A 24,502-nucleotide genomic window follows, 5' to 3' on the forward strand; every position below is an offset into this window, starting at 1 on the left:
CTTTTATAAACAACCAAAAGATTCAACAAACCGGTGATGCAGCAGGCTATCACTCCTCTCCTTTATATGGTGAAAGAGAAACAGAAGCATTATCATGAATGAATTTTTAGAGGGTTACTGAGAAATGTGGTTGGGATTGGGGAAAAATAAGGGGGGATAGAGGGAATGGGGTTAGAGAGAGAGAGAGAGTTGATCGACTTTCCCTTCTCATTTTTTTTTGTTCATTTTGAATCTCACACAGTAACGAAGTAACGCCGTTCAGTTTTTTTAGGATAGGAACTGAGAGTTACGTGTTACAATCTTGGCATCAGGATTCAACGGCCAGGATCTCCAGATGAGAGTGGTACTCATTTGTCAAATGACCTGATCCTGCACCCCTCCGTCCTTTTTAAATCACCGACCGAAACCAAAAGATGCCATTGGGGAACAAAAAAGAGCCCGAATTGTGCGTGCGTGCGGGTGAAAAACAAAGAGAAGGGAAAGTAAAGGGTTGTCTTTGTCTCTCTCTGTGTGTGTGTGAAATGAGGATGGGTGAAAAAGAAGAGGAAAGTAACAGGCGTGTTAGAGCGAGGGTAACCATATCCTCCTCCTCCTTCCTTTAACTCCTATCCTCAAATGCCCCCAATTTCGTTACCACCACATATTACGTTTTACTCTCCTCCTCGTCCTTCCCTGATAAAATGGTGCCTGGGGAAGGGGCCACGGGCCAACCGATGACTGAGAAGGGGGGAAGGGGATGCCGGAGAACGCGCCGGAGTTCGATCTGCCGGAGGACATCATGGCGGTGCTCCCGGCCGACCCTTACGAGCAACTGGACGTCGCCCGCAAGATCACCTCCATAGCTCTGGCGACCCGCGTCTCCAAGTTGGAGGCTGAGGCAGCCGGGCTCAGGCAGAAGCTCGTGGAGAAGGACGACGCCATAGCCGAGCTCCAGGAGACGCTACAGATGCTCGAGTACTCGTTCGGTGAGGCTGAGGAGAAACTCTCCATCGCTACCCATGAGAAGGTTTGCTCCTTCCCCGAAAACCAACCTGAATCCCTCCTCCTCTTCCTCTTTGTTTCTCTAATTCTGATCCTGCTTTATTTTTCGCTTCTCTTTGTTGATTGCTATTGAAACAGGAAACCCTTTTGAATGAGAACGCCTCCCTCTCCAACACGGTCCAGAAGCTCAACCGAGATGTTGCCAAGGTAGGCTTGCCCACTTTCTCGGCTTTAAATTATATTCCATTTGTTTGGTTTTAGGAATTCCAATGTTAGATAATTGTAATTGCCATCACAATTCTCAAACCATATCATTTGCAACTGTCTTTCTGACTAAACTTTGCTTAAATGTGTGTTTCTTTTTCCTTTAATTCTTCATCCCGATTATCCAAATGAGTACGAAACCAATCCTATTCTTCGTAAAATGAGTATAGACATGGTAAATCAACTGATCACTGGATGCAAGTATTACTCGCAATTTTAGCACAATCCTTTGTCATGCCATTCTCTGCTCAAGTCAGCCTCCTAATGGGAGATACCAAGTTGGTTAGACTCGAGATGTCATAGCTTAATTGTGTGTTTCCATGGTTAAATTACCACAACAGCTGAATGCATCTCATGTGTTATCATTGCAAAATTTTACTTTTGCAAGTCAAACTGATATTTCAAAAAAGTTTTGAAAATAACTCGCCTTCGTTTTAAAATGCAGAAAAATTCTGATGACCCATTCTTGGCGTCGTAACCAGGGGTAATCGAATCAAGGATCAATCTAGTGCTTTGCTTTGCTCAACTTGTCTAAATCGTTATTCTATTTCCTAAGTGCACAAAGAATCAGGCATGTGCTATGAACTTTGGAAAATGCATATTGAAAACATGGTGTATGCTTCGAATATTTGAAATACTTGAAAAAAGAAAACACTTTGAAAATCGTGAATTACATTTGAAAAACATTTTCTGAAGAAAAGAAAACATGAAAAATCGAGAATTGAACTTAGAAAAACTTTCAAAGTTTCTTGAAAAACAAAGGGATTTTTGTGAAAATCGATTTTGAGAAAAAGGACTTACAGAAAATCGATTTTTCTGAGATTGAATATGAAAAATATCAAAAGGGATGGGCATGTGGCCCTGTGAAAAAAAAAACTATTCATGATGCAATCTAACCTAGATGATGCACGAATGCAGTTTGTGAAAATATTTTTCTGAAGGATTTATGGAAAATCATTGAAAAAAAAGATTTTTCGTTCCTTATAGAATTTAGATGAAATAGATTTGCCATATATTCTTCACTATGACCACGAATATGTATTGAATATAGTTCATTTGATTCTAAAAGGGGGAAATGCTTAGAAAACTTTTGATAATATGCAATGATTTCTAAAAATAGCTTAAGAGTGTAGGTCGTTTATAGCTTAAAAGAAGATGATAAATCTGAATATTGTTCGTATTCTGACTATGACCACAAATACGAACTCAATTGAGTTTATTAACTTCTTAAAAGTGAGTGCATGTGTCATTCGTGTAGACCATTGTGGATTTGAAATATGCATGAATGATCAAACAATAACAGTTATATCAGAATTAAACTATATGCAAATGCGTCCTAAGTTAAGCAGAAAAGTAAATTCTTATTCCAAATTTACAAATTGATTTACATCAGTAATTGAATTGAAATACAACAACAATAACAACTATGTCTTCATCCCAAAACAATTAGGGTTGGCGATATGAACCAAAAAAGAAAATCATTCTAGGTCTTCCACATGAATCCTTTTCCTCCAATCATTCCTATCAATGCCATGTCCTTGGTGAGGTTCAAAGCATTCATATCCTTTCCTATCATCTCCATCCAAGTCTTCCTAGGCCTACCCTGACCTCTTTTAACTAATATATTTTCTCATTTCTCCATCCTTCTAACTAGAGCATCATTAGGCCTTCGTCGAATATGTCCAAACCACCGTAAACGATTATCTCTCATCTTATTTTTAATGGGTGCAATACCTACCTTCTTACGTATCTCCTCGTTCTGAATCTTATCTTTTATTGTATTTCCACACATCCATCTAAGCATACGCATCTCAGCTACACTCATTTTTTGAATATGATGTCTCTTGGCAGCCCAACATTCTGTACCATATAGTAAAGCGGGCCTAATAGTTGTCCTATAAAACTTTTTCTTCAACCACAATGGCATTCTACGATCGCACAACACTCCAGTTGCAGTTTTCCATTTCATCCACCCAACCTTTATCCTATGATTTACATCTCCATCAATTTCTCCATACTTTTGAATGATAGATCCTAAATATTTGAAACAATCATCCACCGGTATTTCTTGCTCACCAAGCTTCACTACACTCCCATCACTACTTCGTTGCTTACTAAACCGACATTCCATATATCCTGTCTTACTCTTACTCAACTTAAAACCTCTTGCATCCAATGTCTGTCTTCATAATTCTAACTTAGCATTAACCCCAACTCTAGACTCATCAATCAAAGCAATATCATCAGCAAACAACATACACCACGACACATTTTCTTGAATTGATCTCGTAAGCTCATCCATCACTATAGCAAATAGGAAAGGGCTTAAAGCAAATCCTTGTTGTAACCCAACCGTTATAGGAAAATTGGTTGTCACCCCTCCACAAGTATGGACATTGGTTACTGCTCCTTCATATATATCCTTAATTATACTAATGTACTTGAGAGAAACACCTTTCTTCATCATTGTCCACCAGAGAACGTCCCTAGGTACTCTATCATATGCCTTCTCCAAATCAATAAAAACCATATGCAAATCTTTGTTCCTCTCTCTATATCTCTCAATAAGTTGTCTAATAAGATGTATAGCTTCCATAGTTGATCTTCCAGGCATAAAACCAAATTGATTCTCCGATATCATGACAACCTTCCTCAACCTATACTCAATCACCCTCTCCCAAAGTTTCATAGTATGACTCATGAGTTTTATATCACGATAGTTTGTGCAATCTTGTATATCACCCTTATTCTTATATAGAGGCACCAAAGTACTCTTCCTCCACTCATTAGGCATCTTATTTGTCCGCCAAATCTTGTTAAAATGATTTGTCAACCATTCTAAACCTTTCTCTCCCAAGCATTTTCAAGCCTCGATAGGTATACCATCTGGGCCAACTGCCTTTCTTGATTTTATTTTCTTCAAAGCCTCTGTAATTTCTTTCTTTTGAATCTTGCGCATGAAGTCACGATTCATCTCATGAAAAGGAATGGAGAAGTCTCCAAGATCTTGAGCATGACTTTCACGATTCATCTCATAATTCAATTGAAATAAAGAAAAGAAAATGAAGATCTAATCTTGATTGTCCCTGCAAAACTATCTAACTTGTTAGTGGACAAATGTCAGCTTTTCGGGATTTATTCCATAATATGTGAAATTAAGGGATTTATCCAAATATAAGCCTTTTCCCATACTTTTTTGAAATAAACATAATAAAGGATGATGCTGATTTGAATAAATAATAAAAATAAACAACTTTGAAATTTAGAATTTTGGGAAAAATAGCCAAAATACTCTTAAAAAATGACCTTTATTGCAAAACAGGTTTTTTCAGAAAATATTTTTGTAAAACGCTTAATCTGGGGATCAAACGAATTCAAAACAACACCAAATCGGGTGGAGGGCACCCTAATATGATTATGAACATGATCAAACCCTAAAAATATAAAATTTTTCATGAAAAAATTGAAATATCATAAAAAAATTAAATTTTGCCCGTGTTTCAGTTGAATCAGGACTCCACAGTCATCCTGTTTTTATGAAATAACTAAATAATGCATCAAATGAATTCCAAAATTCACAAAAATTGACATGGACACTTCTAATAACCCTAAAATTAAAATGCAATCGAAAAAATATGTTTTAGGTATTATTTAAATATGAAAATTAAATAAAGAAAGAAAAATATGCGATTTTGCCTGCGGTCACGTACCTGTCGCAGTGTCATACCCGAATAAGATATCAAACAACAATAAAAGTTTATGAATTTTTACAGGGAGAAAATAGACAGACGAAAAAAATAACCCTTTTTATAGATTGGAAAAAACATCTCCGGTTAAGGAGATATGATTCCGGCAATACGTACCTGATTTCGGCTTATGTATAACGATGTGAAACAGACAGATCTGGTTTCGGGTGTAGGGAAATATAGCAAACAGTCTTCAGAATTTATTAAATTTATAGAGATATACTGGAGATTCTGATGGAAACAACCCCTTTTACGAATCATCGATTGGATCTCTGGTTAGGGAGAAATCGTTCTGGCAAGTTGGTTTTAAATCTAAGTAACAATTGACAGTTGCAGAAATACAGATCTGATTCTTAACTGAAATAAAATAGCAACCCACCATAGAAATTTATAAAAATTTTACAGAATAAACTAGAGACTCAGACGGAAACAACCTTTTTTATGGATCATCGATCAGATCTCAGACGAGGGAGATATGACCTCAAAAAGGTACTCTTGAATTTTCATAGTGTTTTCCTGACTCAGAAAACAGGTTCTGACTTTGATTTTTGAACACAGGGTTACAAACCTCTAAAAATCCCAATTTTTTATTGAAAATCGTAGACACATGCATGATTTCACCATAAAAAAATTAGATTTTATTGAAAAATATAAACTGGCGAAATAAATACATTAACAGACAACCAAAATCGCAAATAACGAATCTAAAACCCTAGAATGAAATAACATGGATTATTCATGTTAAAAATATAAAAAAAAATGTGCAAATAATGCAATGAATCATGATTTGATGCTTGAACAATTAAAATAAACATAAATATGATGAAATAAACAAAAAAAATTAGGGAAGCACGGTTGGAAATTTGATTTAGGCATTAAAAGAGGGATTCGACCTATAAAAAAAGTTGAATCTCAATCTTTTTCGGGCATTTAAAAAAATAATCGTATTTCCAATGATTCTAATGGATCAAAAATGTAAAAAGAATCATGTATGATCAATGGATCATCATCTTGAATTGTGGAGCATGGGGCTTGAACGAAAAAAACGAAAAGAACTCAGGCATAGGGGGGCGACAATGGTGAAAATAATAAAAAAAATTAGAACAAAATAAAGAAGAAGAAGAAGCGCTTACCTTGCTTGCACCAATGGAGGAGGGTTGAGAGAGAGGAGAGAGAGGGAGCCACGAATTTGAGAGAGAGAGAGGATGAGAGAGCATGCTGGTCGACCCCCCTATGGCCTCTTTATATAGATTTTTTTAGAACTCCTAACTGAAAATTGGATTTACTTAAAAGAGTTCTAAAAAAATAAAACAAGGGGGGGGGGGGGGTTGCTTGGGGAGTTTCAATCTCACTAAAACACTAATTAGTCAACCCTAATTAGTCTAATTAATTAATACTCTTAGTTAGCTTAAAACAATCCCAAATGTGGTGCCACCTACTATGGGCCCACATTTGGTTTTTAAAGCCCTAATTTGAAGATTTAAAAATGAAGTTTTAAAATGTTAAAATAAAGGTTGAGTTTTAAAATCAATTTTGGTTTTTTCAAACTCTTAATCTAACTTGAACACTACTAAACCCTAAACTAACCTAAATACCCTCAAATGTGGCGCCACCTATTGTGGGCCCCATTTGATTTTTCAAAAACAATTTTAAAACTTGAAAATAAATGAGTTAAAAATGAGGTTTTCAAAAGAGTTTGGAACAGAAGGTAAAACTCAAAGTTCTAAATCAACTAGAGTCCTAAATGAATTAAAAATCCCTCTGATGTGGCGCTACCTATGTGGGCCCCACATTCGGGTTTTGAAAAGATCACAATAAAGATTAAAAAGGGTTTTTGAAACAAGGTTAAAATCACTGGATAAAAATTGAAAATTCAAACAGAGTCCTAAACTAACTAAAACTCCAGACTCGAGTCCTAAACAGAATGAAACTCTGTGACAGAATCCTAAAACTTTAAAATTTGATTTTTTGAAAAACAAATGATGAGGTTTTGAAACATTTTCTCAGAAATGAAGTCAGGTTAGAGTCCTAATCCAACTGAAACTCTGGAACAGAATCCTGATCCGACTAAAACTCTAAAATTTTGATTTCTTTTGAAGGATTTTAAAAGGTTTTCTTGAAAACAAATAAAAGTAAAAGATAGAGTACTAACCCGACTGAAACTCCGGGATAGAGTCCTAATCCGACTAAAACTCTAAAATTTTGGTCAAATGAAAGAAATGAGCAAGGGGTAAGGCCACCTTGATTTAAAACCAATAAAATAAAAGTTTGAAAATATTTAAAAGGTAAAAAGACAAAGTCTTAAATAAACTAAAATCTAAATGAAAGAAGTGATCCAGAAGTGACACCACCTAGATGGGTCTGATCCGAGGATTGAGATCAGTTAAAATGAATCCAAATTGCTTTCTAAAGAAAATATTTTGAAATAAAGAAATATAAAATCCTGGAGGTTGACAAATATCGATCAGGTATTTGAAATTAACTTTGAAATAAAGGTTTTAAAAATCGAATCTGGATTTGAGATTTTGAAAAACAAGAGTGTTGGATCTCGAGAATGACATGCAATGTGATGCGATGAAATGACATGAAATGATATGAAATGATATGAAATGGCATGAAATGATACAAAATGGTATGAAATGAGATGCAAAATGCAAACCCTGGATGAGGGATTTGAAGTCCCAGACCTCTGAGAGAAATAAAGAATTGAACATTCCTGTTTGGAGATGAAAATTGATAATTGAATATCAGATCCGACACTGAATCTGATCCAAATGTGAAATGGGTCTCGGATATATCTGAAATTTTCAGGAAAATAACTGATCTGAGCTCCAATTATTGATTGTATCAGTTGGGGGAATGATAAAAATGGAGTTTGGGACAAAATGACCGAGAAATGATTTTGCCCTGTAGGACATAGAGTGACATTGTTCTTGATTGGTTTAAATTGAATCCTAGGGTTTCTAAACACAGAGGGACTAAAATGACATTGACTCAAACAAACTCCCGATTGAATGATTGAGAAATAGTGCAATTCTTAGAGAAATGGTGAGAAATGCACACTGAAGTGAAATGGGTAACGAGACCACATTGGGTTTGAGCTGAAATAAAGATAAGTAATACTGAGATGAACTAATTCTGAAGCTCAAACACTAGCTCAACTGACCGGATTCAGCTCAATTTTAGCTGAAATGGACTCTTAGACTGCGAGAAATGGATTTGAACTGAATCTGGGCCACTTGAACTCTTGGTGAGCTCAGGCTAGACTCAGGGAAATAGGGTCGACTGGGATTAACTGAATCGGGGATAATCGACTAAAATTCGAGCTGAAATTGAGCTCATTTATGAGGAAATGAACCAATTTTAGCTGAAATGGTCAGAAATGAATAGGGTTCGCTCATCGTGAGCTTAAGTGAGCTAGAAATGACTGACATTCTAATTGTTCTGAGCTTTAAAATGTGCTTGGTCGACTCTGACTGACAGGAATCTAAGGTGACTTAGGAGAAAAATTGTAAATTTTTTGACAAAATGGGGAAATGACACCAAAATTGGACAGACTTAGGGTTAGACTCCTATACTGAACTACAGGGGTTGGCATCTGTGAGAGGAGGGGTGTCTGAGAATGGATGAGTAAAATTTGAAATGTTTACAGCATGCTACGCCGAAAGGTATTGGCAGATTTTGTTCATGCAACATGCTATGACATTCTCCCACCTACTTAAGACATTGACTATTTGTATGAAATTGAGCTAGGGCTGCCAATTGGACATGACCCCTGATTTAATTTGTCAGTGCTGTTTAGTATGATGACTTCATCTGGTTACCCTTGTGTGATACGGGATTCACAAGTTATTTGCAGCTAGAGTAGCTATTTGTGGATGCTTCCTCTTTTTCCAATAAACGTGCTGGGGGGGACAAGGCTCAATTTTTTTATAAGCTGAAATCAAGGATGACAAAGGGTTCAGATGTTACAAATCATTCAGGGGGGTTCATCTTCCAGGATGAGTGCTCCCCATCACAAGATGTGCAATCAAGTAAGAGACATAATAATAGACAAGGATTATACACTTTAAAGTAACACTGAGCTAACACAGTCAACAGCCTAAGGTAGATCAAAATCCATATGATCCCGTCCTGCTGTGGGATTCATCCATGGCATCCACCAACCTTCGTTGCAATGGATGGATACCTGATGAGAACCCAGATCCACGTAAGCCAAGATATTCTCCACAAGTCTGGTCTTCTTGCCAAGAATTTTGCACCATTTCGGACATTGACTGCCCATGTCTTCATGGTTTAGCCTAGACCATATCTTGATTTATGATCTGCTCTGGTAACACAAACATTTTTTAAGTTTTTAACATATAGAATCTGCTCTCTTTTTGGGTTTTTCTCAAGTTTTTCATTATAAGAGGCTCTTGCATTCTTATTTCCAATATTTTCCTTGAACATTTCAATGTCTTCACTTGTTACCTTACACTGATGTAGCTTTTCTTAGAGGCATACCAGTTGTAGTGATTTGAGTTTTAGCCAGCCTGTAAATTATTAGCTGCAATCATCTATGAACATGTGGTAGATCAAAGTGGTACTCATATTTTGCTCCTAAAAGTTTGTTTGAAGAGGGAAATTCATTTACTTGACTTTCTTGAATCTGCAAAAAAAAAAGGAAACTTGTGAGCTTGTGAGTACATTGATAATAGTTATGACTTGATCTCTAACCAAATACTCACCGTATGACTGAAAAGACTCTAATTAGTCATATTTGTGACACAAATAAAGGCTTGAAAGAACCAAAAACAGATTTTGACCAATAATTTTATTATCCTTTTTGTTGGGCCTTGGGTGCAACTTTAACTGCATCGGCTACAGGATAATTTAAAAAAAAATATGGAAGGTGATGCATATGTTTCAATAGAGTATTTTTGAGATATGTTTTCAGTAAAAATGTTGTGCAAAACATGCATCAAATCATAAAAATCGGTTTACACTAGTGGTGAAGTTCGGGTCGAACTTAGGGAACGGGATAAGTACTTTTATACTCCACACGAAACTACTTTTGTTGCCTTGAAAATAAAAATTAATTAACTAAGTAAAAGAATGAGTGCTGCCATCTGCGGAGGACTTACAAAGAATAATTAAATGGTTTTATTACATACCCAATGAATTAAATAAATAAGACCTAAGCTAAAAAGAAAGAAAAAGGTCTTCAGTACTCGGAGCTTCTAGTCCCTTTTTATCTTCTGCTTCCCTTCTTTGTTTCTTTATCATTGGTTTTTAGTCTTGAAGGGCTCCCTGAGGGGCCTGAAGGGGCTCTCTGAAGGGCTTGAAGGGCCTTTTGAGGGGACCTCAGAGGGCTCTTTGAGGATACTTTTGAGGGCTCACCGTACGTTTGAACACTTTCTTGCAAAACACAAACAAAACTCGAGCAGAACCACAAAAATAAACACTACTAAAATCTAATAATTTAATCAAGAAAAATCACGAAACTACTCTAACAAAATATAACAAACCACTAATATGTGAACCTAAGAACTAACATTTAATGAACTAAAGTACTAAATGACAAAATAGCAAAACAAACTAACTAACAAACAACTATGAATTAATTGAAAACAAACTACTTATAAAGAAACAAGAAAGACGTGAACTACATTAACTAACTAACTATGTTAACACAAGAAACTAAAAGAAAAACGTGAATTCCAACTACTAAAGATTGGCTTGGCTAATAAAAAAATTGAAATATAACTAGATCCAGTCTAACGAATCAATTGAATACACTAACTTTAACACCTAAACTACTACTAAAGAAAGAAAAGAAGATGCAACTACGGGAGGAAACAAACAACTGATTTACTAGCCTAGTTGAATTACTTGTAACAAAAAATAAGGCAATCTAAAACCAGACGTGAACTTTAAAGAGACGATTTTTCTTTTTTTTTAGCTGAACTACTAATCAATTGATGCACTAACAAAAGTTCTACAATGGTTAACAACCTAACTACTTTCTGATAATTCTAACATAAACCTAATCAATCTATTCATGCTAGACAAGAAACTATCAATTAATTAGTTGAAATATAAACAACTGCAGGCTGCAGACGTGCATGCAGATCCAAGATGTGATTTTGGAGATCCCAGTGAACCGAACAACCTGAATAATGATCACGCATGCATCTGGTCTGTGTTAGAATACAGTTTGCATATGCGTATGGATCTGGATCCAGATCCATACGCATATTATATGAAACACATGATAAATAGGCTCATTAATGGCATACTTGTAATATGTATACCTCTTTACTTTTATAAGGTTTAGGGTTTTGGAGGTCGAGCATCGTGTGCCGCCCCAGCCTTTGCGTATCTCTCTCTCTCTCTCAATCTCTCTCCCTGTTTCCTGTGAAGGCTGTACCAGAAATCAAATCTGATATGGTATCAAAGCTTAGGTTAATTGCGTGAAGAAGTTCTGAACAACGTGAACACCCCCTCAGCGTGACTCTTCAGCGTGGATCGTGATTCTCCAGCGTGAACCCCCCCCTCAGCGTGATTCTTCACCGTGGACTGTGATTCTTCAGCGTGAATAGCAAACCCAGATCGTGATTCTTCAGCGTGAACAACTCCCAGCGTGATTCTTCAGCGTGAACAACTCCCAGCGTAAACAGGTCTTCAGCGTGATTCTTCAGCGTGATCAGTTTCTCTTTATCTCAAATTTCATTCTTCTGAAATCTGAAATCTCATCTCTATTCTGAAAGGTGGTACCTTTTCCTTCTCTTTTCTTTCAGCGTGCTCATTTTTTTTTGTTACCCATTTTTTTATTATTCTTGTTCATTGGTATTAGTTTATCCTCTTCATTCCATCGTCTGTGTTGATTTCATCTTCTCTTCAACACCAACGACTGGTTTTCAGACCTGTGTTGGTTCCATCTGCACTCAACACAAATTGACTGCAGTTCCCTTTTTATTACAAACCAGTTTTCTCTGATTCCACAAGTTTTCTTTCCTTTATTGTTGTTTCAGTGTTCTTTGTGCAACACTTTTGGTAGTACAGACCTTATTCACTGCTATGAATTTCTCTTCGTCATCCGGTCCCTCCGCCAATTTCTTGAGTCAGCTCGTTACAGAAAAACTTTCTCATTCTAATTTTTTGACCTGGAAGAGGCAAATCCTTCCTTTTATACGGAGTCAGGATCTCGATGAACATTTGGATGGTTTAGTTTCTATACCACCGCGGCTTATTTTGCAGGAAACCAAGGATGAGAAGGGTGACACAATTACCATTTCCATTAAGAATCCAGAGTATACAGCTTGGAGGAAGCGGGATCAGTCTTTGGTTGCTTATATTACGTCAACACTCTCTCAAGAAGTGTTGGTTACTCTTTCCGATGATTGCACTGCGGCAGATCTGTGGAGTAAGCTGTCTCAGACATACTCTCAGATATCAGAAGCTCGAGTTATGTACTTAAAAAATGAATTTCAAAGTTTGAAGAAAGGCTCCATGACCGTCATGGAATACATAGGCCGCTTGAAGAGCATTACTGATCAATTGGCTGTTGTTGGAAATGCTATTGCAGATAAAGATAAAGTTCAGCAACTTCTCAATGGATTGGGTCCTGATTTTGACATGTTTACCACAACTTTATCATGCCTTCCTCACTTGCCCACTTTTGACGACCTCCAGGCGAAACTTCTCCAGCATGAGATGATTATGAAGCAAAGGACAGAAGGAAATGAGTCAGCTCGTCCTCATTCTGTTTTGGCCATGGACACTTCTGTAGGTTTTGGACGAGGGAATGAAGGGTATCAAGGAGGCAGAGGCCGCGTACGTTTCGGGCAGGGAGGACGTGGTATCTTACCTACACCTAATATTTCAGGAGCTTTTAATACAGGGAATCAGAGGAGAGTGCCCACTTGTTTCTTATGTAACAAAAGAGGACATGTGAAAGCTGATTGTTGGTTCAATCCACAGAATAGAGGAAAACTAAACAAAATTGAAAATAAATCAACTACTGCTGGGGACACAAAAGTGCCATCCACAGATGTGCAACAACTTTTGTTATCAACATTGTCACAGATGACGATCAAGCAAAATGAACAAAGCGAATGGTATGTTGATTCAGGTGCCGCCACACATGTTACGGGTAATGCGGGTAAGTTATCTCACTTATTGCCTTATTTTGAAAAAGGTAGTATAGTTACGGGAGATGGAACTTATAACTCCATAAGTCATACTGGCAATGCACATATCCCTATGTCAAAGTCCTCACTTCATTTGTCAAATGTCCTTCTTGCTCCTAATATTAAAAAGAACATTGTTTCTGTAGGTAAACTTGTTGACGATATGAATTCTTCCGTCGAATTTACTCCCTCTTCTGTTTATGTTAAGGATCTACGAACGAAGGAGACGTTCGCTAAGGGGGAGCGACAAGGAAACATGTACGTCTTCAAGGAGATTCCTCCAGTGTCTTCGCCCTCAGTCCCAGTCCTTCAGTTGAAGTCGTCCAAGCATTCTTCAGTGTCTTCGCCTTCAAAGTCTTTGTTTTTTCCTTCATTAGAAGTTTTTAATTCATCTCATTGTAATAAGCCAGATATTTGGCATAGTCGTTTAGGACATTGTAGTCGAGGTTTCGTTGAAAATCTTGTATCTGATGGTCTCCTTCCAGAGTCTAGTTTAAGTTCATTTTTTGATAATAATAATAAATGTTCTTCATGTGAACTCTGCAAAAGCCATGTTCTTCCCTTTCATATTATTAATAAAAGAGCTTCAAAGCCATTTGAGATTATTTGTTCCGATGTTTGGGGACCCGCACCTATTCTTTGTCTTTCTGGCAGTCGTTACTATGTTGTCTTTATTGATTCCTATTCCCGTTATACTTGGATATATTTCTTAAAACACAAGCATGAAGTTTTTCAAATATTTCGGGAATTTCATTCGATGGTCAAAACAAAGTTTGCTTGTGATATTGTGCATTTACAATGTGATGGTGGAGGAGAGTATTCGTCGAACGAGTTTATTGCCTTTCTTCGAGATAAAGGAATAAGCCGACAGGTTTCTTGCCCTCATACTCCTCAACAAAATGGGGTTGCGAAGAGGAAACACAAGCATATTGTCGAGAGTGCGATGAGCATGTTACATGATAGCAATGTGCCCGTTAATCTCTGGACAGAAGTTTTTCACACATCTGTTCATATCATCAATCGTCTTCCTATGGCACTCTTGGATCGGAAATCTCCCTATTATACTTTATTTGGGCAACATCCCTCTTACGATGAACTGCGTGTTTTTGGTTGTGTATGTTATGTACATATTGATTCATCTCTGCGAAATAAGTTTCAGGACAAGGCTCTCAAGTGCAGATTTGTTGGGTATGCAGATGAATACAAAGGTTATCGATGCTATGACCCTACTACAAAACGTGTTAGGACCTCCAGAAATGTTGTTTTTTATGAACAAAATTTTCAGGTCAATGACTCTGCAGTGTTGCCACCTCGAGAATTAGAAGTATATGATCCATGGATGAGCGCAGATCTTTTTGCTAATACAGGAGAAACATGTCACACAAATTGTCCTTCCTTCGGCTTGAGTAGGGAGTTGAATGACTCACAAATGCATGGTGAATTATCTCCAGTTGAGCCACCCCCAGTAGAACGTTTCTCTGGACATATATACACTAGACCGGACAAAAATACAGAGCCAAGGAATGTGGAGGAAAGCATCGCCAATGATTCGGCTCAAAGGCCATCACGCATTAAGCATCCTATTCAACGATGGGTGAGTTATGAGACCTTCTCCCTTGATTTCCAGTTGTTTATGTCTCAACTCACAAAACAGGATGAACCCACTTGTTTTAATCAAGCTCTTCAATCCTGTCATTGGACTGAAGCTATGAATGAAGAAATGGAAGCTCTCCATGAATGCCAGACTTGGGAAATAGTCCCTCGGCCAGAAGAAAAGAATGTAGTTGGCTCAAAATGGGTTTATAAAATAAAATATAAGCATGAAGGAAGTATTGACAGATATAAGGCACGACTTGTTGCTCGCGGATTCACACAACAATATGGTGAAGACTACGACGAAACTTTTAGTCCCGTAGTCAAAATGGGTACTATTCGTATAATCATATCCCTAGCAGTCGATCAAGGTTGGAGCCTTAGCCAGATGGATGTTAAAAATGCATTCTTGCATGCAACTTTAAAGGAAGAAGTGTATATGGAGCAACCACCTGGTTATGCCGAGAAGGATCCTATTGCCTGGGTGTGCAAACTAAGGAAATCTCTGTATGGGTTGAAACAGGCGTCCCGTTCCTGGTTTGAAAGTTTCTCTATGCAGATTCAAAGTTATGGTTTTAGAAAATGCTCTCTGGATCACTCACTCTTTATTTACCAAAAGGCGGACATTGTTATACTTCTTCTTATATATGTTGATGACATTGTGATCACTGGAAGCTCAGATAGTCATGTGCAAGACGTGAAACAGTTTTTAATGAAAACTTTCAAGATGAAAGATTTAGGGGAGTTGCGGTACTTTCTTGGTGTGGAAGTTGACAGACAACAAGACACATTGACACTCATGCAACAAAAATACACTCTTGACCTTCTTGAAAGAGCCGGGATGACGAATTGCAAACCAGTCAGCACTCCTAGTGTATTACATCAAAGGTTGAGCTCTGAAGATGGTCATCTTTGTGTCAACCCTACAATGTATAGAAGTCTCGTGGGGATGTTACAGTACTTGACCTTTACCAGACCTGATATAGTTTATGCTGTCAATCAGGTATCCCAGTTTATGCATGCTCCAACAAAGGGTCATATGGAAGCTGTGAAGCGCATTCTACGCTATTTAAAAGGAACTATAGGAGATGGACTTGTTTATCGCAAGAACGATAATTTGCATAGAGGCCATGCACTCATTACTTATACAGACGCAGATTGGGCAGAGGATCCAGATGAGAGACGATCTGTCTCTGGATATTGTGTTTATATTGGGCACAATTTAGTGTCCTGGAGCAGCAGAAAACAAAAGGCAGTGGCACGCTCGAGTACAGAGGCTGAATACAGATTGATGGCTGCAGACACGGCAGAAGCCACGTGGATTAGACACTTATTGAGTGATCTTGGGGAGACAATTATTCGATCATTTCTTTTATGTGACAATCAAAGCGCAATAAACATTGCATGTAATCCTATCCAGCATAGCAGAACGAAGCACATTGAGATTGATCAACATTTCATACGGCAGAAAGTCGAGATGAAGGAGATAGAACTACGTCATGTTCGTACAGAAGATCAAGTGGCAGACCTGTTTACCAAGGGATTGACAGGACGTCAATTTTGGCTATTAAAGAGCAAGTTGTACATGCTCCAAAATCACGTACAACTTGAGGGAGGGTGTTAGAATACAGTTTGCATATGCGTATGGATCTGGATCCAGATCCATACGCATATTATATGAAACACATGATAAATAGGCTCATTAATGGCATACTTGTAATATGTATACCTCTTTACTTTTATAAGGTTTAGGGTTTTGGAGGTCGAGCATCGTGTGCCGCCCCAGCCTTTGCGTATCTCTCTCTCTCTCTCAATCTCTCTCTCTTTCTCTCTCTCCCTGTTTCCTGTGAAGGCTGTACCAGATATCAAATCTGATAGTCTGGACTGATCACGACCATGATAAAAAAATGTTGTATAGCATGAGTATACAGATCGCAGGTCTTTCCAATCTCACTGTTCGGTTCAGCCAGCGTGTGCTGAGTTTCGATAGATCAGAAACGCACACGCTATGACTCACGCAAATTGCGTGAATGGCAGTTCACGTTGACCAGATTACAAAAAACAGATTAAAAACATAACTGATGTGACCAGGTCTGACTAAGGTTTGCGTGAAACCCCTAATTCACGTTTGATCTTGCTGGCTTCACAAACCCCCAAACCAAATTAAACAAGTATGCCTTGCTGCACGTTTTCTAAAAAAACAAAATATCTACCAAGGCAAAACTGACCTAATTGAGATGAACAATATATTGCAATCAGTTTAACCTACATGCAGAGAACAACGCAAGAATCAAATTATTCTAGATACAATGCCAATGAAGAAAATAGAATATGATGTATGCATGCAATGAAACAAATTAAATTTAATCTAATCTAAATGCCGATAAAGAGATGGGGGAGAAGAAGCAATCCGTAGGATTCGCTTTCGATGGAGGAGTTGAGAAGAAAAAGTGGCTTTTCCGTTGCGATCACACGAACCTTCAATCTCTCCGATGATGGGGGTAAAAAGAACCGGCGATGACAGGGTTTAGAAGCAAGAACGAGAAAGAAGAAGAAAGAAGAACGGGGAAGAAAATCGGCTTGAGAAGAGAACAAGAGGAAAAAGAAGATGCGAGAGAGAGGGGGGCGCAGAAGGCTAGAGGGAAAAAACACCCCTCTCTTATAAAAAACAACTATTTATAATCTTCTAATTAGGTTTTTAGAAATTCTTTCAAAAAGAGTCTGTAAAATTTTTAATATTTCAAGACCTCTCTTTCTAAAAATATTTTCTAAAAACATAATTAGTTTTTCCAAAATACTCAAAAGAGACTCAATTTGCTCAAATTACAATTTGATGAAAAACAATGAAACCCTTAGCAAACAAGCATTTTTAAACGATTATCGCACATGATCATGCATGAAAATGTATGAAATTATGCATGATCAGAAGGCCCACAGCTATGTAACACGGACTCTTCTAATAGTTGACTGCACCCACACCCATGTGGTTGTGACCCTTGGACACAATTTCCTTTGTATCAGGTGAAGTCAGCCACACTGAGGTCCATTTCTGTCCAAAAGCAGATTCAGTTAACCCTAACAAAGTCCAGTTTTGTCTATATTATATATATAAATACATAAATGCACACACATGTACGTATAGTATACATACGTTATATATATATATATATATATATATATATATATATATATATATATATATATATATATATATATATATATATATATATATATATATATATATATATATATATATATATATATATCCGCACCCCGGCACCACAGTTACCTTTTCTGCATCAACTGGTTGCAGTCATTAGGTATACATGGGGTTTTATCTATTTTATAATATAAGCTTCTGAATAAATCTATTGAATTGCAGTTGGAGGTATTCAGAAAGACCCTTATGCAGTCACTCCAGGACGAGGAGGATGCCCCTGTAAGTGATCTGATTTGAGAATTCTTAATACATTTCATATGTGGTTTGTTTGACTTAACTGATATGTCATGGATTGCCACTGATGGGCGAGTTACATTGTTTGTTCTCATGTAAATTTTGATGCTTGAAATTGAACTACTTTCCAGACATTCCATTGTGAAAATTAATAGTCACATTTGTTGCCTGTTTCCCTCAGCAGACAGGACATTCCCAGGTTGTTGCCAAGCAGACTCCACACACCAGTTACTCTTCCCAAACATTCATTGGAGGTGATTCTTCAAGGCTAATGATAGCTATTTGTTTATCCTATTGAAGGAGCATATAGGATGGTTGAACAGATTATTGGGATGATCCATGAATCCTTTTATAACTTTCTGTGCGCATCATTACAAAAAATTAAAGTAGCTGTCTAACTGTAGTATTTATATTAGGTGGTGTTTTACACATTTGAAAAATTGTGTTCAGTGCGGAATCAGTACTCGGATACCAACAATTATTTTCCTGAAGATGTCACTTTGAATGAGACAGATGGTATGTCTTCTGTTCATTCACTGTTTGGGATGCTGACTTTATCCTTCTCTACGATAAATCACTTTTATTCTTTGACAGTGTCAAGACAGAGTGTTTCCAGTGGCCTCCTGTTGGCATCTCATAGTAGCACTCCAAGGCTTACTCCTCCAGACTCACCCACAAGATTTTCTGCATCTGTCTCACCCACAATAAGTTCTAATCCAGTCTCTCCTCCACGACGCCATTCAATTTCATTTTCAAGTATGAGGCATGCATTGGATTCGTCTATATCCACAAGCCATCATTTGACAGCATCAAGCAGCTCGGACATGGGTAACCACATCAATTCACTTCTAGAAACCTTTTCATACTCTTATAAAATTTCTTTGCATGTCTATCCTCAGTCACGTTGGTAAGAGAAGATGTTGACTTGTCTTTATTCTGTTTTTGATAATAAATACTGGGATCATAGAATTATTGCTTCTATCTTGCTTGCAATTGTTCAGACTTTTAGGTCCTCAGTGGTGCCCTTCATGTTATGATATGTTATATAGGCAGAGACAAAGAAAGGTGCATGGACCATAATACAGGAATGGTCATGCTACATGGATGCTGATATGATATGTAAATTAGGTTTCGAGGAAACGCGTTGTTAAAGGTTTGAGTTGTACACACATACAAACAGACATGGACACACACACATGCATATGCACATGCGCACATGCACATATATAGTTACAATTTATCACTATTTTATCCAAATACAAAAGGCTCCAGAATATTGTGAGAATTGGAGAAAATTCAACTTGAAAATGTCATACTAATATTGTCATGTCATGGTATTTTTACTAGAAATCAATTCATTTTTTTATTTTTGATTATTTATTAAAAAAAATATCTCCAAGATTTTCCTGTGAAAACCCATCTATTTTCAAATTCCCTCGATAAAAAACCTTGCAGATATTGTTGCAAGACTGGTGTTGTTGATTACAATCCACATGCACGTGTATACATGCATAGGTGTACATTTTAAGAGTCAAAATCACTAAAAGATGGTCATGAAAATAAAAAAATTTATAGAAATAATTACCAAAAGCATAATTGTTGTCTCCAACATATGTCATGGTATGTAATGAATCTTGTCACATGTCATGCATGACACCTTGGGCACATCACCCAAAGCCATGTGTCAACCCTGAATTAAGGAACAATGGTATCACATTTGCTGAAACATATGCATGGCCTACTTATTGGGAAGGGTGAGTTGATCATCTTTTCAGTTTCCTAATAGATTTTGTTATGCACAAGATATGTGCATGCATGAGCTGGATACAGTCATACAGGAGAAGGGTGGGTTAGTCATTTTTTTCCAGTTTCCTTGTAGCTTTCTCATGTGCATGGTCTCTCCAAAGCAATCTCCCTAGCTCTAATTATGGGAAGATGCCATGTTGCATATTTCTTCATTGTTGTGGCAAAGTTAATAGTCGAAGAAGCGGGAGCGGGAAGCGATTCGGGAAGCGAGGCACTTCTGAAATTTTAGGAAGCAGGAAGCACATAATGACTTAGAAGCGAATCGAGAATCGTCTCGGAAGCGAACTGAAAGCGATTTAGGAATCAAACCGGAAGCGAACTAGGATTCAAAGGAAAAATGGAGAGGGAAGCGACCTGGGATTTGAGTGGAAAGCGAACAAGAAACAAAAATGTAGTTATATTTTTCTAATTTACCAAAATATAAGATTTATGTTATCATTGTCAAAATAAAATATAAGTAGATAACATTAAAGTTGATCTATTAATCTCAAAACTGAATCATATATGTAAGTGCAACCATTTAACAAATGCATCCTGTTGCATCAAGAAAAATTCACAATTCATATTCCATAATCCATACAACAAGAATTTAATAACTACTAAAATACTGAAAACATTATCACATCATTGGTAGTAAAAATATAAGCTATAGAAAATCGCTAAATTTTATTAAAAAGCGTATCTTTTTCAAGAAATGAATCAAATGACTTGTTATTTGTAGTTGTGAGAGATAGACAGAGCGAGAGAGATAGTCAGAGACAAAGAGAGTGAGAGATAGAGACAGCGAGAGACAATCATAGAGAGAGTGAGAGACAAAGAGAGTGAGCGACAGAGAGAGCAAGAGAAAGGGAGAGAGACAGTCAGATAGGCCTTGTGGCAAAGGATGTGCACCCCCGCATGTCAAACTCTCAACCTCCAACTTTAAAGCCTTAAAGTCGACCCACCTAGCCAGGTGTGTGTAGCCCTTGTGGGCTGGATTTGTCACTTCTATCATTAGTGAATATATTTTTTGAATTTATGGATCTTGTGCATCTACATGTTATTGATATAGGTAGAAGAATACAATAGGTTCTTGAGTCGACAGCCATTCCATTTGATGTTATTGCACTAAATTCTAATACAGTATATACTTTTTTGCTTGTACCTGTATTTTTTAGTTTGTGATGATTGTTTTCCTGATTCATGTTCAGTAGTCTACACTTCTTAAATTTTCTCAAATGATTGGTAGGATAAGCACCCTGCACCGTCCTCTTTTTTCCCCTTGAACAATCACAAGTCACAAGTTGGGCTAACAACTTTGGTTTCATGGCTGAACTTTTACTCTATATTATGAATATGGTATCTGCTTAGATTGCAATTTTTTTCGTTAAGGCACAATGAAGGAAAAAGGGTTTAGAACTCTCTCTCTCTCTCTCTCTCTCCAATGTTAGATTTTATATTTCATGTTGTAGACCACTGTTGTTGACCAACATCAATCCTTCATTTGCTTCAGGGCGTGGGCGAGTTGATGGCAAGGAATTCTTTCGTCAAGTCAGGTATTCAAGGCATCCTGAGAGCTTTTTCTCCTCTCTTTTATTTGTTGTGTGTGTGTGTGTCGGGGGGGGGGGCATTGTTTCATATTCATGTCAGCCAAATTTGAAGTTAATTCATTGTTATTGTTCCTTGTAAGTACCACTCATAGTGACCGGGAGCTTCTTGCTACATGGGAAACTCACTTTGGAAGCGGGAAACTCCTCGCTTCCTCAAAAGGAGGGGAAGCTTTGGTAAACCCACTTCCAAAATATGGGAAACTTGATTCCCTTTAGTGGGATGCCATGCCCACTGCTTCCTCTTTGTTTCCCAAATCGATTCCCTTTGTTTCCTTAAAGTTTGCCTCTGGCTTTTGTCACTTCCCACTCACTTTCCTCTGGCTTCCTACATTTTTCTTGTCAGAAAATTATAATTTTTTATAACAAACTTTCATGTTGGTTTTATATCATATCGTATTTGTGTTCATGTCATTTTTTGTTTGCTTCCACCTGCACTTCATATTGCTTTCTGTGTTTCCTTTTCATTTTTGATGCACTTGCAAAATCGCTTCATATCCGTGTCCCGCTTCCTGCTTCATACTGCTTTTTAGCACTCGCTTCCCCACTTCCGCTTCACACATTCTTGTATCCATTTCGTTTCCTGGTAACTATGGCACCACTATCATGAAATGTGCAGAACCATTAGTTAAGTGATTGATCTTTCTGAAGCATATTAATTATGAGTAGTTCATTGTTGCTGAGATGTTTATTTTCTATAGGGGCCGTCTGTCTTATGAACAATTTGGTGCATTCCTCGCTAGCGTTAAGGAACTGAACTCACATAAGCAAACAAGAGAGGTAACAGCTTTAGCTATTTCCTTTTCAGTCTTAGTCATTGTCAAAACTAGAGTTTGAAACAAGGTCAGAGAGCTCGAGAACTTGCTCTCATATGGGCAGCCCAGTTAACTTGGATCAGGTTGATCAGTGACTAAGCCAGTTTCACAAGAATTAGAGACTCATACATCTACATGCTTCAGGAAACACTGCGGAAGGCAGATGAGATTTTTGGAACAGACAACAGGGATCTTTATGCTATATTTGAGGGCTTGATCAGTCGAAGCATACATTAGAATCCAATGTAGCCCCAGTAAGGAAGCTGAAAAAATAATAGAAGCATTAACCTTGATCCTGTTGGTGGTGACTTGTGTCAGAACTCAGAAGCATGTCTTTCCATGAAACGGAATGTTGATGATGGCTTAGTTAACAGAGTTCATGTAAGCTGGTAATAAAAGTCTTGGTTTCACTATTCCCTGTAAATTCCAGTGAAAGTCCTTTTGTTTTCGCCACCTGCTGTTTCTATACATGGCTGCTGCTTTGTCCATTTGTTCTTCCTTTATGAATCGACCAGTGAGTTCATAAATGTGGAAAAGCAAATGCTTTTGAACTTTGATTCGTTTTGTCAACTCTTTTCTGGTTTTCGTGACTTTGTTTGCTGTAATGTGGGCAGAAAGACCTTCCTTTAAGCTTTTCACTGTGTGTGACGCTATGGTGATCACTGTACTCACTGAGATCTGTTAGTTTTTTTATGGGGAACAGCAAGGATGGCAGTGACAGAAACCAAACAGTAGCTAGACTCGTGAGTGATGTCTGACACCTTTTTCAAGGGCTTGGATGCGTATGCCAATGCTTTGTTAAAGATTAAAGAAGGAATATCTCGAAGGAGGCCAACTTTCCCGTTATATTAACTTGTTTCCCTTGTGACCCTTTCTTGCGAAAGCATTTTAGGGGAAGGTCATGCGGCTCGTTGTTCTGAGGCTTTAAGACGGGTACGGCTCTGGGAGCCTTGCATTGCATATCCTCGTGTACAAAAAGCTAACATAACTGAATCACCTCCCCAAGGGGTCACACTTTTGCCACTATGGGGTGTGCGACAGTACCATAATCGTGTCTAATTTTGGATGTACCATCCAGGTATAGTCTATAGAAAAGCCATCATGGCACTATCATAGGCGTATTGCAACCCCTTTTTTTTCTGGTTTCAGTACAGTACGTGTTGTATGAGTACTATTCATGCTGCCTAGGACTGAACCAAATGCAAAGAGCCAATATGGTCGAATGGGGACGAGGTGGTTCAACGAATTGGATGCTCCTATAAGGGTAGGCAGGCAGCAGCCCAACCCTAAACTCCAGTCTACCTTTAGGCCCTGTATGCCTTCTGAGTCGTACAGCACGAGTCTTACTTGGGTCTGTCTATATGAGTAGCCCCCACTATTTGGTCAAAGAGAACCATGTAAGTTGATCTCATGTGAAACCAATCACCATGTAGGATCCAAACCCGATTGGAGATGGGCTAGGCCAGAACTGAACTGACCTGACCTACGGACAGCCCAGGGAAGTGGGCCATTGGTGCAGACAGATTCCAAGTGGCAGGTCTTCTTTGGCTCTGCTAGCTAAAGGCAGCCTTGACCAAGAATTAGGTCTCTCTCTCTCTCTCTCTCTCTCTCTCTCTCTCTCTCTCTCTCTCTCTGACCACACACAGAACCACCAAACTGTAGCTCGATTAGACGTTCCGAGATATCTTTCTCGACTGCATTACGTCTGCTGCTTCATAAAAAGATTTGGGTAATTTACTGATACAGACCCACCTTTTACCTGAATTTTAGGTCAGTCACCACATTTTTTGAATTTTCTGATAATGATCACTGACAATGGCCAAATAAAGACCTGAGGTTAACCTCCTTCACACACGCAACAGTGGGACCCTTTAAAAGTACTTTAAAATTTCTGTTTTATCCTTGATCTCTTTGCGCTTCCCGAACTTGTATTGTATTCCTTGAACGGTTAAAAGCAATATTACCAGTATCGGTGAGCATCTGCATCGATACCCATCGTATCGGCAGAAATTCAATAAGCTGCAGGCTTGAATCGACTATTTTTTAATAATTGTAAACAAATATTACAAATATTTTTAATAAT

At 37.8% G+C, this 24,502-nt stretch overlaps 1 protein-coding gene across 2 annotated transcripts; it reads left to right on the forward strand.

Moving 5' to 3' along the window:
* The first annotated feature begins 644 nt into the window (after positions 1–644).
* LOC149851261 (uncharacterized protein At4g15545-like) lies at positions 645–23,119 on the forward strand. Of its 2 annotated transcripts, none has more exons than XM_089999573.1 (9): positions 645–1,006; positions 1,120–1,188; positions 18,141–18,197; positions 18,397–18,466; positions 18,663–18,728; positions 18,807–19,040; positions 21,511–21,553; positions 22,306–22,384; positions 22,564–23,119. In XM_089999573.1, exons 1-9 carry the CDS (start codon positions 737–739, stop codon positions 22,654–22,656), a joined length of 981 nt encoding a protein of 326 aa, XP_089855699.1. In that variant the 5' UTR covers positions 645–736; the 3' UTR covers positions 22,657–23,119. The 2 variants fall into 2 exon arrangements, with proteins under 2 accessions (XP_089855699.1, XP_089855691.1); XM_089999565.1 differs by having other exon boundaries at positions 646–1,006; positions 18,394–18,466.
* Positions 23,120–24,502: the final 1,383 nt, after the last annotated feature.

Source organism: Nuphar pumila, chromosome 1, assembly GCF_984573655.1.
Source record: "Nuphar pumila chromosome 1, dmNupPumi1.hap1.1, whole genome shotgun sequence".
NCBI lineage: Eukaryota > Viridiplantae > Streptophyta > Magnoliopsida > Nymphaeales > Nymphaeaceae > Nuphar > Nuphar pumila.

Bases quoted from the DNA above. Each gene is read 5' to 3' on its own strand.
- LOC149851261 (XM_089999565.1), top strand. From the start codon at position 737: ATGCCGGAGAACGCGCCGGAGTTCGATCTGCCGGAGGACATCATGGCG. The intron at 19,041-21,510 runs GTAACCACATCA...CATTTGCTTCAG, and splicing joins ATCAAGCAGCTCGGACATGG to GGCGTGGGCGAGTTGATGGC. The intron at 22,385-22,563 runs GTAACAGCTTTA...TACATGCTTCAG, and splicing joins CACATAAGCAAACAAGAGAG to GAAACACTGCGGAAGGCAGA.